Source organism: Rhinolophus sinicus, chromosome 5 (genome assembly GCF_057876585.1).
Source record: "Rhinolophus sinicus isolate RSI-liver-muscle chromosome 5, RSI-T2T, whole genome shotgun sequence".
Taxonomy (NCBI): Eukaryota; Metazoa; Chordata; class Mammalia; order Chiroptera; family Rhinolophidae; genus Rhinolophus; species Rhinolophus sinicus.
This window is the reverse complement of record NC_142505.1, coordinates 52,042,373-52,057,101: the sequence shown is the minus strand read 5'-3', so window position 1 is coordinate 52,057,101 and position 14,729 is coordinate 52,042,373. Positions and strand designations below refer to the sequence as shown.

At 37.4% G+C, this 14,729-nt stretch overlaps 1 protein-coding gene across 36 annotated transcripts in view; it reads right to left on the bottom strand.

Annotated features, from left to right (window-relative positions):
• Positions 1-14,729, bottom strand: part of SLMAP (sarcolemma associated protein) — a 120,202-nt gene that overhangs the window by 70,885 nt on the left and 34,588 nt on the right. For 21 of the 36 annotated variants that reach the window (XM_074313152.2, XM_019724165.3, XM_074313159.2 and 18 more), the window contains exon 3: positions 1,301-1,448. In XM_074313152.2, the coding sequence (XP_074169253.1) occupies positions 1,301-1,448 (148 nt within the window). Of the gene's footprint in view, positions 1-1,294; positions 1,449-2,748; positions 2,820-6,429; positions 6,556-14,729 lie in introns of those variants that run through there. The other 15 variants (XM_019724167.3, XM_019724164.3, XM_019724179.3 and 12 more) reach the window with 4 other exon arrangements.

The window sequence follows — 14,729 nt, the reverse complement described above, 5'->3', positions numbered from 1 at the left end:
TTCTTTTCTGTTTTACAATTGTAAATGGAAATTCATAAAACTTTGTCCCTATCCAAATTCAAATATCAAAACCTAACACCCTGAGGAGGCCAACAAAACCCGGTAAAAATAATACTGCAGTTGCAACACCAATGGAGTATGAAAAGCACATACACACGCACACACACACACCACCACCGATCTCCATGTATTCTGTATAAAACGTCAGAGACTGATGCCTTAGGGTATCACCAGACCAGAGTATGTTCAGAAAAATGAAAAAAGAAACTTGCCAATTGGTTCCACTGTCCATATTAAACTAAGAGAGTGGAACTGCATGCGTTGGGTTCCTATTCATTTAGTCTTATGATTCAGCCACATAATTTAATGGTCATAAAGTAGACAGTGACGAGGTAGAGCAAGGAAGCTTCAGAATTGTAAAAATATGGACAATGTCCATTTATTTGGCTAGAGAACTTCCACTTTCAAAAATTGAGATGTGAAATTTTATATCCGTGATAGGTACCATTAGCTGCCTTGAGAGCTCTAATTTTGTTTGGAGCAACAATGCACACACAACTGGGAGGGATACATCATAACTGATCTATGCCAATCATGGATCTCCTTCTCACCAATGCCAGGTAAGTAGCTTCCCATTTGTAGCTATATGTAGCTATGTACGTGACTTACCCACGTGGCTAGTGAGACAAAAGGAGAAATCTGCTGGCAAGGTTCTATGAAAGATTGTTCTTTCAACATAAAAAGAGCCACACAGGAAGGCATTTTGTCCCCACCTCATCCTTTTCTGCCTAGAACACTGGTGTGAGGAAAATAATGCCTGGGGCTGCAGCCATCACCCTTTGACCATGCGGCACAAGCAAAAGCCTCAGACACCAACAATGTCAAGGATAACAGAATGGGAGGAGAGTAAGACCCCGATTCCCGATAACATCGTTAATTCAAGGGAACAAAGTCTGGACCTACCTGTCTCCAGATTTCTTGTTAAGTTAACAATAAATATCCTTATGGTTTAAGCTCCTACTGGGTATGGAGTCATTGCATCCAATTGTTTCCTAACTGATACAGTAGTGTCCTATGTTTTCATACTGTGATGAAGAGTATAAATTACTTATTAACATTTCAGAATTTAAAATTTTATAAGAGAAATAGGGGATACGAGAGATTTTTAACTTTCACTTCATAATGCCATATTTAAATTGCTTTTATTAGCATGACATGTTCTGTATCGTTTAATGATAGAATTAAAAAATAAAAAAACTTAAAAAAACAAGTAATAGGAAAAATTGATCCATACCCGTACCTTTCCGTGTGTTCTCTGTCACATCTACTCCAAACTGGATAATGTCACCAGAAAGAATTTCACATGGTGGACTTTCTTCAGAGCCTCGACTCAATCTCTGGCTATTTATAAAGGTACCGTTACTACTTTTAGTGTCTTGGAGATAAAACTGCAAAAATAAAATTGAAAAAAAAAAGTCAAAGATTAACAGTAATAATTCCAAATCATCTTTAAAAAAAGTACTTACAACTTTGCAAACTACTGCAGGTGGATTTTTTCCCCCTATCAATTCAAACCACTTGTTTCAGCTAAGGTTCTCCTTCAATATGTATAAAATTAGAACCTTAAAACTAGGTGATTTAAAATCCAGCAAGACAAAAATAGTACAATTATTTTGGAAAACAGTTTATAAGGTCCTCAAAATGTTAAACATAAAGTTAGCATATGACGCAGAAATTCCACTCCAAGGTATACACTCAAGAGAACTGCAAATGGATGTCCTCACAAAAACTCGTACACAAATGTCCACGGCCGCATTATCCATAACAGCCAAAAAGTGGAAACCCAAGTGAGCATCAACTAATGAATGGATTAGCAAAATGTAGTATATCCATGTGATATTATATCATTTGGCAATAAAAAAGAATGAAGTATTGATTCATGCTACCATATGGATGAAACTTTAAAATATTACACTAAGTAAATGAAGTCAGTCACAAAAGACCACACATTATGCAATTCCATTTATATGAAATATCCAGAATAAGTAAATCCATAGAAACAAAAAGTACATTAATTATTGCAAGGGGCTGAGGTGCCAGGGAGCAGGGGGTTGGGGGTGAAAATTATTGCTAATGGGTACAAGGTTTCTTTTCGGAGAGATTAAAATGTTCTAAAATTACATAGTGGTGACGGGGGTTCATAACTCTATGAATATACGAAAAACCTCTAAACTGTATACTTTAAAAGGGTGAATTTCATGGTATATGAATTATATTTCAATAAAGCTATTTTTTTTTTTTAAAGCCAGCTAGACAAAATTCTATCTTTCCTTCTCACTCTGATTTTGTAATTTTCCTAAGCTGTCTGGGTTACATCAAAGGAAGTATTGTTTATTCTACTGGCAAGGACAATTGATTTTAGGTAACAAAATTAATAGCTATCAGTTAGCTAATATACTCAGTATCAGGACCAACACATCATCAGTAAATTCTTTGTGATAAAGCAGACTGGAGACGCTAGAAACTGAAATACTAGAATCAACTATGAAAGTACTGCTTCCTGGCCTCCCAAACTTGCCTTTCATCACTTAGGTAGTAATCTTCCCTCTTTAAAAAGGGAAGGGATAGGAGGAAGTACAGGAAGCCTACCTGTTTATCACCTACCTATCCTAAAAAAAAATTAGGAACAACTGGGATCACACACAACAGACTTACTAGGAAGGGAACAACCAATAAAAAAAGATGTACCTTTCTTTTTGAATTTTTCTACACTCTCCAGCCCTGCTTATTCTAGCAACATATTTTCACTGAATTCCTCCCTAAAGAAGAAAGAAGAAAAAACTAATATTTATTAAAATACATGTAACACCACCGGTCCTCAATTAACCTTAACATTAAAGCTGTGATACAGATATTACTTCCATTTATAAGTGAGAAAAGTGAGGCACAGGCAAGTTTCTTTCCAAAGGTCACAGAGCTATGGAACATAGGAGCAAGGATTCTAATAACAGAATTAAACGGACCATTTTTCCCATTATTTCACACTGACATTTATGTTTCATTTATCCTTCACTCCTCCCACAAGCTCTCTTCCAAAATGAAACACAACAAAAGAATAAGAAATTTGCAGAAAATATGAAAATGACATTTCTTTTCATTAATTCCTAGGTGACAACTTAAAGGTCACCAGGCTGTCTATAAATGGCTTATTCTCTGTTTATAATTCAAAACAGACCAACTGTTACTTTGGCTAGCAGTTTGTGTATTTAATTACACACCATAATAAAGAAAATTGTGTTATTTTACAAGTCCATTTGAAATTTACAGGCCTTAACATTTTATACCAGGGAGAAGAGCACAGGCAATACACTCAAGTAGGAACATTTATCCTCAAAATGTCTTCTATGCTGCAACCTGCTGTTACACTGTATAAGCGAGCTTGGTTTTCATTTTTTAATATATTCTTGGGAAACGTGGCAATATCTGGATTCTGGTTTGGTCATTTTCGGTAATGTATGCCTTGGCAAACCAAATAAAGGGACTATACTAGATTTACAGTGGTTTTCAAACTTCAAGTTCTGATCCATTAGTGGTACTATGTCAACGTAGTGGGCTGCAACCAGCATTTCGTTTTAAACATTAAAGAGAACAGAACAGAAATAAGAATATATGAAATAAGGTTCGCTACTGTTTAGCAAACTTTGTTTAGAAAACAAAAGGTCGGGGTGTGTGTGTGTGTGTGTGTGTGTGTGTGTGTGTGTGTGAACACCTCATGTTTGTAACTCTTACATAACTCTAAACCCACAAATGTTCAAATTAAAATACTTCATATTAAAAATATTTCAAATAAAAAATAATCAATGTTAACCCAGGTTCTTCTTATTCTGACATGTCTATATTACTGTCCAAAGTATTCCATGGTTCTTTGGGCATCCACTTAGCTTTATCATTTACATTAGTTGCTCATTCTGCCTTTGCTCTCAAACTAATGGCTTCCACACACCTTTGAATAAAATCCGAAATTCTCACCATTACAGCCTATAAAGCCTTACATGATCTGACTCCTGGTTCGCTCTCCAAACTCATTTACTTCCACTATTCTCTCAGCCACACTAACCTCCACTCATGTGTCTCTGCGCTTCTGTATAGCTAGACATTTGTTTACTTCCCTGCAGAAATATTTTCATTGATATGATTTAATCTTCTGCCCAAGGCTGTTTTGAAAGATCGATATAAAAAATGTTTCTGCACCTCCTGTGAAACAATCTGTCATTATTCAGCCTACACTGAACAGAAGCTATTCTATTTAAAATCAAGTTAGAATCCTCAAGGTACGTATAAAGAAATCAACTTGTTTGCAAGGGAGTGAGAAAGGACTGTGCTTACAGTCCCTGGATGTATTTCCTGTAAGTAGGTATGTTAGTTGGTTCTTTGTCACTTTCAAACCAGAAATATCTTTCTCCTCTCTGCTGATAAACCTCCATCAGGTTTACCCCTCCCCGATCTGTAAAATAAATCAGTTCGGGCAACTCTAAAAAAAACAAAGTCCTGTTGGAGCTTTAACTATCTTTATTTCCTAATAGCCTAAGGAATGCCCAAGCAGCTCCAAGGGCTTGCAAGAGCCACTGGCCATTTACTCTGATAAAACCTTCTGTAGCTGGTGGCCGAAGTTCAACTTTCACTCTGTTTGGGCTTTATCTTGAATTAACCCTTTGCTTTCTTTCCCATGAATGAATGTTAAGCTCCTGGAATTCAGTCAGGCAGTGACGATGATCCTTGAACTGAAGGGCTGTCCCTGCCCCATCAGTCACCTTTCCTTGTCTCTTGCTGATCACGATGACCTCGAATGACTTAAGGACAGCACTTGACGGGTTGCATAATTTGTTCTTTGGCCTTCAGAACAGAAGTTCAGAATGAACAGCAAGTTTCTGCTGTTCATTCCATAAAAAAATACATTTTGAATCACTTTCAACTTTGTTACAAATAGTAAATATTTTCATTTCCACTATAACGCTAAACTGCTTTTTTCTAGTCCTTTCTACATTGATTGGTTTTGAAATATCCAAACACCAATAAATTAATAACATTTGAACTGAAGCTTCAAAACAAAGCACAGACATAGCAGACGCGCCATAGGCCAGAGGTCAGAAACTCTAAGTCCATACAGGGAAGTTTTAAAAATGTGGATTATGGATTCTAGATGCCAGATGCTGTATCGTATGTTTTTAATCTACTTGAATCACCACCTAAAATTAAACAGTGACTAAGATAGAAAAACCAAAATCCCATATACAACATTTTAACAAAAGCAGGTGAAAGGTATCCACATGAACCTCAAAATACAAGTGAGAAAGGAAAACTATCAACAACTCCAGAACCTGCATGAAACCAGCATCTGTGCAGGAGGATGCACAGGGAAGCAATGGGGCGTTTGAGGGACTTGAGGAGAACATCAAAATAGTTCCTCGGTATTTCAGGACAGTGTGATGGTCAGTTTTTGAGAAGAAAAGCAGAAAACTGGAAAGGTTTAGCCCAATCCAATAACAAGTGAGTGCCAGGTAAGTTCTGGAAATGGCTGGAGCAGTCTTGAGTCAGATAAATTCTTAAAATCAACCTGACAACCAAAGTTGCTTTCCAGAACAGGGCTCCTCCCTGAGGGAAGCTCCTAGGTGTGGAACCAAAATTGAGCAAAGCAGGAACAACAGAGATAAGGAAAGAAAAGGTCCAGATAAAAGTAGAGAAGGGGAAAGTCACCATATTTAAAAAAAAAAAATTTACAAAAAAAATTAAAAACCAGAAGAGGGAGCTCTGTGCCATTAGAAAAGTTATCCTGAATCATGACCCCTTCTAAAAAGTTCAGGAAAACAAATTTCGCATAAAAATGACTAAGAAAAATGTCAAGGTCCCATCCCATACAGTTATTTTAAGAAAAAAGAGACTTAAGAGTAGAATAACAGCTCTACAGATAATGAAAGACAGATCTTGGGCACAGATCAAAATTATACTATTTCAAAACAAGCTAAAAGGCATTGAGAAACTAATTCAAGACAAATATAACTCACAATTACAAAATTCTAGAAAAGGTGAAAGAACTAAAAAAGGAATAGAAATAAAAGGAAAACATTTCAGAAACGAACACAAAATTAGAAGGACACGAGTGGGTAAATATAATAATGCATTACGAGAAATAAAAGACAAAAAGGAGGAAACTTTTAAAAATCAAAAAGAAATTAAGAAAGTGACATCAGCAAAATGGTGGAGTAAGCAACTCTAAGTTCCCAGCCCCCTTCAGAAACATTGAAAAACAAGCAGAAACCCTGAGAACCAACTTTGTTAGAACTCTGGAAAACTTTTATAGCAGCCAAGTGAACTCTGAATCAAGAAAAAGGACACTTAAAAATGGTAGGAAACCTCTGCAGCATTACTTACCCACGTCCCACCCCCTTCTCCAGTACAACGGAGTGAGCCTGCATTCCCAGCATGGGATCCTGGTACCTGGTCCCACAGCAAGTAGAGCAGGCCTAAATTTCAAATGATCATGACTATCTGTTCTAACCTGTTTGGGGGCTACCCAACGGACTGATGCAAGGCTCTTATCTCTGTTTAGCCTACCTTCGAACTCACTCAAGCTAAAAAAAAAAAAAAAAAAAAAAAAAAAAAGCAACTGGCTAAATAAAAAAGTGGGATTTATCCCAACTTGTTCAACATAAAAAAGTCGATCATTGTACATTAATAGAAAAAAGAGAATGAAAACCCACACGAGTATCTCAGTTGATGCAGAAAAGGCATGTGACAAAATCCAACACCCTTTCATGATAAAAAAAAAAAAAATCAGAAAGCTAGGATTAGAAGGAAACTTCCTTAATGTGATAAAGAACATTTATGAAAAGTCCACAGGTAACATAACACTCAAAGGTGAAAGACTGAAAGTTTTCTTCCTAAGATCAGGAACACAACAAGGAAACCTGCTTCACAACGGATGCGTAATACTGTACTGGAAGTTCTAGCCAGGCAAAAGAAAAAGAAAGAAAAGGCATCCAAATTGGAAAAAAACAGAAGAAATCCAAAACACTAATTCAAAAAGATATATGCAGCCCTATGATTACTGCAGTATTATTTACAATAGCCAAGATATGGAAGCACCCTAAGTGTCCGTCAGTGGACTATTAGATAAAGAAGATGGGACACATATATACACAGGAATATTACTCAGCCATAAAAAAGAATGAAATCTTACTATTTGTGACAACATGGATGGACCTAAAGAGTATTATGCTAAGTGAAATAAGTCAGACTGAGAGAGACAAATACCATATGATTTCATTTATATGTGGAATTTAAAAAACAAAATGAACAAATAAAAGAGAAACAAACTCACAGATACAGAGAACAAACTGATGGTTTGGGAGGGGGTTGGGGCTGAATGAAAAAAGGTGAAGGGATTAAGAAGTAAAATTGGTAGTTACAAAACAGTCACGGGGATGTAAAGTACAGCATAGAGAATATAGTCAATAATATTGTAATAACTATGTACGGTGCCAGGTGGGTACTAGATTTACCAGGGGGATCACTTCATAAGTTACATAAATGTCTAACCACTATGCTGTACACCTGAAATTAATATAATATTGAATGTCAACTGTAATTGAAAACTAAAAAAAATTTTTAACGACTGTGTAAGGAACTGCTAGAAATAAAAGTTGAAAAGGAAAAAAAACAAACTGGAAAGGAACAAGTCAATTATATGTATTCACAGATGACATGATTCTGTACATGGAAATCCCATAGAACCCATAAGAAAGTGATTAGAGCTAATATACAAATTTAGCAACATTGCAGCATACAAGATAAACACAAAAATCAGTTGTGTTTTTATACATCAGCAACAAACAATCCAAAAAGGAAATTAAGGAAGCAATAGCATTTACAATAGCATCTAACTAAAATATCTAGGAAAAATTTAACCAAAGAGGTAGAAGACTTGTACACTGAAAACTACAAAATACTGCTGAAAGAAACTAAACAAGATTTATATAGAAAAGCATCTCATGTACATGGATTGGAAGGCTTAATAATGTTAAGGTGTCAACAGTAACCAAAGTGATCTATAGATTCAACACAACCCTTACCAAATTCGAACAACCTTTTTTTTTGCAGAAATGGAAAAGTTGATCCTCAAATTCACAGGGAATTGCAAGGAACTGTGAATAGGCAAAACAATCTTGAAAAAGAACAAAATTGGAGGATGCATACTTCCTGAACTAAAAACTTACTACAAAACTACAGTAATCAAAACAGTGTGGTATTGGTGTAAGGGATAGAATAAGAGTCCAGAAATAAACCTGGGCATCTACAGCCAACTGAACTTCAACAAATGTGCCAAATCCATCCAATGAGATAAGAATAGTTTCTCCAACAAATGGTGCTGGACAACTGGATAAACACATGCAAAAGAATGAAACTGGGGCTAGCCTGGTGGCTCAGGTGGTTGGAGCTCCGTGCTCCTAACTCCGAAGGCTGCCGGTTCGATTCCCACATGGGCCAGTGGACTCTCAACCACAAGGTTGCCGGGTTCGATTCCTCGACTCCCACAAGGGATGGTGGGCTCTGCCCCCTCCAACTAAGATTGAACACGGCACCTTGAGCTGAGCTGCTGCTGACCTCCCAGATGGCTCAGTTGGTTGGAGTGTGTCCTCTCAACCACAAGGCTGTGGGTTCAACTCCCGCAAGGGATGGTGGGCTGCGCCCCCTGCAACTAACAACGGCAACTGGACACTGGACCTGAAGCTGAATGGTGCCCTCCACAACTAAGATTGAAAGACAACAACTTGACTAGGAAAAAGTCCTGGAAGTACACACTGTTCCCCAATAGAGTCCTGTTCCCCTTCCCCAATCAAATCTTTTTTAAAAATAAAAAATAAAAAAATAATGAAACTGGAACCTTAACCTCACTCCAAATACCTAAGATGGATCTAAGACCTAAATATAAGATCTAAAAATACACAATTCTTTTCAGTTGTTATTTCTTCAAATATTTTTTCCTGCTTCTTTCTCTCACTCTTCTGGGATTTCCATAATGTATATATTGGGACATTTGACGTTGTCCCATAGATCCCTTAGGTACTTCATTTTTCTTCATCTTTTCTCTTTCTCGTCCTGATAGGGTTTTTTGACTCCTGCCTGCTCAAATCTGCTACTGTAACTTCCACTGAATTTTTATTTCAGCTATTGTACTTTTTACAATTTCTCTCTCTAGTGAAATTCCCCACGTTTAGTTCTTTTTCCAGGGTTGCCTTCAGCATTCTGAGCATAAAGTCTTTGTCTAATAAATCCAATGTCTGTGCTTCCTTGGGAATGATTTCTACCAATTTCTTTTTTTCCTGTGAATGGGCCATAATTCGCTAATTCTTTGAATGTTTTGTAATTTTTTGTTGAGAATTGGACATTTTGAATATTGTTCTATGATAACTCTAGAAATTAGGCTCTCTCCATTCTCCAGGGATTTGCTTTTGTTTCTTGATGAAGGCTGCAGTTGTCTCTTTAGTGGTTTTTCCAAACTTCCCCCCACACACACACAAAAACTATATTCCTTGTTGTGTGTTGTCACTGAAGTCTCTGTTCTGTTATCTCCATGGTCAGCCAGTGACCCAACAGAGATTTCCTTAAATGCCAGGATCCAATGAGGAAAAAAAGGGGGCAAAGGGGTTGTCTTTTTAAAACCCCTTGGCAGATGCCAGAGAAGCCACTAGGTCTAGGGGTTTAAAACAATGGCCAACCTCTGTGCTAGCTCCTCAGCCATAAGAAGCACCAATCAAAACATACAACACCGATTTATGAAGGACAAGCAAGGTCACACCAGGCACCATAGGCCACCAGACTCACAGCTGCCTACCGCAGGGATGGAGGATGGAAGATGGTGGCCACTATGCAAAACACCTAAATTCTTGGAAATTTACCAGCTTTTCCTCTTTAAGCACTCGCTGTATACCGCAAGACTCCAGATTTCCAAATTAATTGCTTCAGACAGTTCATACTAGCTTAGCAGTCTTGGTGAAGGAACCAATTTTTGAAGCTCCCCTCTCTGCCATTTTCCATAACATCACTCCCATGAGCCATATTCCAACCTACAAATCTTTTCTTGGGCCAAACTGGTACCTAATCTATAATAATAGCTACCATTTATTGACTGCCTGCTATGTGCAGGCACTTCTGATCCTCAAAACAATCCTACCAAGTAGCTATTACCATCCCCATTTTATAGGTTAAGAAACTGAGGCTCAGGTATATTAAGTAGATTGCCTTTGTCTCACAGCTACTGCAGATTTGACACTGGTTATTCCTTCAAAAACTCCACATTGCTTTCCTCCTATCCAACTTCAACTAAACACTCTCCGCTCTTTGAGTCCAAACTTACAAAATCCCACCTGTTATGAAGTTTTCCTAAAGCAATTTGAATAGGAAGAGCCAATTTCCACTCTGACTCCATTCACCTTTAGGCAAATCATTCCGTGGTCTAACATCACTTAGTGCCTGTCTCAGAGAAATCGCATGTCTGTAAAATCAAATACAGAGTAACTCTACACTGACAATAAATTAAGAGAGTCTGAACTAAACACCCAAATCTTGAGAGGCTGGTGAGAAATACAGTTACACAGCCAGTTGCTAAGGATGCACTCAGGAGTGAGGGCGGTGATTTGAACGAAAGGTGAGGAGGAGGAGGGGGAGAGGGACAGGTTACTGCGGAACATTTATATATACAGTTAAAGCCCGGCCAGAGGGTAACAAAAACAACGGAAGAAGTGATAGACTGAAGCTGTAAGAGAGGGCTTTGAACTTGAGATTTCTTAAGAGAGAAGCTACTACCAAAGGATTTAAAGAAAAGATTGTTTTAGGGGGATTATTCTAACAGCTCTGATAAGTGAGCAGCTGTGTGTAGGATGAACTGCAGTGAGTCACCAGAAATAGGGAAATCCATGATTTGTACATTTTTGCCACCAATAGAGTTATTTCTTACAGGACACAAAAGTCCATATATGCATGTTATATGCAAATTAATTGTTTATATAACCTTCCAAGATTCCTGACTAGCAAAGCACCACATGTTTCAGGGGCTGGACTTTTTAAGTTGTGCCACTGACGAGGGAAATACCAAGTTTTATTCATATGCTATAGGAAAACACATAGAAAAGTGGTAAAATGTTCTTGCCAAAATGAAATGTCACATGTAAACTAGACGGTACCTACCAACATATACCCAAAGGGCTTGCAAATGTTATGAATTTGCCAAGATATTTTCCATCTCCAAGTGACATTCCAGACACATTCAATGTGCAGTGATTTGTGTGTGTGTGGAGTTAGCTCACAAGAGAAAAAGTATTTCTAACTCTCTACATAGGAACAGAGATAAGATTATGAAGGACAGGAAAAGAGAAGGTAGAAAGGAAAAATTTTTTAAAATTAACGAGAACATTACAAAATATACAAACCACAGCTAGAATGATTACGTCTTTTAAAAATGTGTAATCAAATTGTGACAATCCTTCACGGAAATTTAGGACAAATTAGATTTCTGAAGCTCAGCAAGATACAAAGTAAATGGCATCAGAACATTACAGTTCTGAGAGGTGAGACTATTGAAAGCCGACACCAACCTCTAATTTGGAGGAGATTAACCTAAATTCCCACGTCCCAAAGCGGATCCTGACACGCAGATCCTGATCATTTTCTCCTCTAATGATGTGCTCCTCACAGCACGATGCATTCACCTTTGTCTCTGAGCCTCCTACTTTGGTAGTTAACTAGAATTAAAGAACAGGTATCGATTCCAAACTCAATCTTTTAGAGCCCAAGAAGTCTCTAATTACTTCAAAGAATGTCAAAAACGTAATTCCAATATTTAAAATACATATGTACTTATTAAAATGTCATGTATTTTAGCATATTAAGGATAGAAAAAGGGGTACTATGATATTTTAAATACACAATACTCTGACTATATTTTATAGGTCATTATTTTCCTCACCAAATGTTAGCTTAAACCATCCTGAGATCAGCTGAAACAACAAACTAATTGCACCACCACTCTATCTCTGATAGTTAAAAAAAACACACACACAAAAAAACCTCACCCATAGAATAATAGCCTTATTTGCCACAAAAGGAAATCATTGTGATCACATTTGTGGGAAATATAGAACAAGGTCACTATGTTTAAAAGATGTAGCCATGGGGCCGGCCCGGTGGCTCAGGTGTTTGGAGCTCTGTGCTCCTAGCTCCGAGGGCTGCCAGTTCGATTCCCACATGGGCCAGTGGGCTCTCAGCCACAAGGTTGCCAGTTCAATTCCTCGACTCCCGCAAGGGATGGTGGGCAGCGCCCCCTGCAACTAGCAACGGCAACTGGACCTGGAACTGAGCTGCGCCCTCCACAACTAAGATTGAAAGGACAACAACTTGACTTGGAAAAAAAGTCCTGGAAGTACACACTGTTCCCCAATAAAGTCCTGTTCCCCTTCCCCAATAAAATCTTTAAAAAAAAAAAAAGATGTAGCCTTACATATTGTTTAATAACGCACACAATGGGCTTGATCTAAGGGCAGTTGATAGTGATTATATAGCCATTAAGAGGCAGGGAAGAGGGAGAAACTTTTAAAAACATTTTCCATTAAACATAGGCAAAATTGGCAAAACATAGGAATCTAGATCTTATTTAGGGGGGAAAAGACTGCCCATACAGAAAACAATTCATTTGACAAACAAATTCAATGTAAATGTTAAAAGATGCAAATATACATCTGCCCCAAAAAGGAACATTGGATAGATTTGTAAGATGCTTGCTTAATAAGATCATGAAAATAATCATGATGGCTTTTCCCGTTCTTCAGGCACAACCACTCAGGTTAGCATATAATTTTAATGTTTAAAACAACTTGGTCTTTACTCATGTCTCTTCTTTTAGTGATAATTAATTCTTCAAGAGATTTATCTCCTCAAGACTTTGACAATTCACACATCCATAGTTTTAGTTGAGTTCTTTAAAAATTATAATTCTACTTTGAATGAGAAAAGGAAACAAAGTCACTAACTCGGGACTATACGTGAATAGAAATAATAACAATGTAACTTACGAAACAATAATTTCGACTGAGATGGGAAATGACTATTGGGACCAAAGAAAATAAAGCCCTTACAGGGTTGAGTATAGTGCAGAAGCCCTCATTTTTCGGCTGCCACATGATTTAGAATGTTAAACACAGTCTACTTCCAATATCCCCATGACATCCACTGCTTCTCAGGATGGGTGGGTAAGAGTTAAGAGTCACCAATTCTTTTTTCTCATTTTGAACTGAAATTTAATAATAGGAAGTATCACATTCGTGGAGGTGGGGGGATGGGGTGAAAAACAATAAATTGGCTAGTTTCCTACTTATATAATGCTGTATAAATCATCCTATAGAGTTATAGAGTGATTTGCAATTACAAAGCCATTTTAATATACTTTACTCTCATTTAATTATTACAAAGATCCTATATGGTTGACTAAATAGAGTATTTCAATCCTTATTTATAGGCATGGAAACTGGCTTAGATAAGCTAGGAAAAAATGTATCACATTTCAAATTCCACCTCCATTTATGGCTTAAACACAAGGACTTGAACATTTTTCCCTAGAAAACTTTTAGGGCCAAAGTGAAGTTTTCTTTTAAAAGGATCACTGATTTCTTTCTCTACCATGAAAGGTAACATCACTTATTTCCAGAATTCAGCTATACAGAAATTTTAACAACAGAGCAAGGCCAAATAAAGAAGAGTTCATTCATTGTTCAATAGTGTCAAAAGGATACCACATAATTCACAATAATCACAAGTTTTTGAGTGCTTACTATGTGCTTGGATAAACAACTTTCCATTCACTCTTTCACTTAATCTTTACAACTATCCTATGAGAGAAGATGTTTCACTATCCCTGTACCACAGATAAAGAAATTAGGACTAAAAGAGGTTAAATAACTTGCCAAAGGGCCTCCCAAGCTAGTAATGGAGATAGATATACATTTTAATCTTTCTGATCTCAACCATTCTGCTGTGCTCCTTACGTTTATCTGGCAATTTCATATCCACTATCTCTAATGTTTCTCCCAACTACCCTGTGAGATAGGAATGATTTTGAGGATCAGAAAATTGAGGCTGACCACGCCAAGTGGCCTACCTAGAGTCACAATGGAGAAAATGGAACAACAATCATGCTTTATGATGCCAAAGCATCAGGAAAGGTAAACTTTTTAAATTTCATTCAAAAATGCCTTCATTACCTGCTGCCACCTACTTGACACACAATCCTAATAAATTTGGGTTTCCCAGTTTCTGTGTCCATGGCAGGTTTAAAGGGAACATGCCTTTGCTTATGCCAGGAACTACGCGAGGCACATTACATACCTTACTTCATCTAAGCTTCGGAACGCTATGAAATAAGCAGTATCCCACACGAACAGACAGGGCCGGGAGTTAAAGCACATACCCAAAGATCACACAGCAAGCAAGAACAGCAAAGAAGGCCTGTCGGACTCCTCGTGACTATGGCAAGTTCGTGAAGATCAGGATGAGTGATGTCCCTAGACCTTAAGAAAATGCCTACTATGAATAGGTACCAAATAAGTATTTGAAATAAATATTTCATGAATATAATATTTACAGCCCTGACTCATTCCATCATTTACCCACCATTTCCTGAG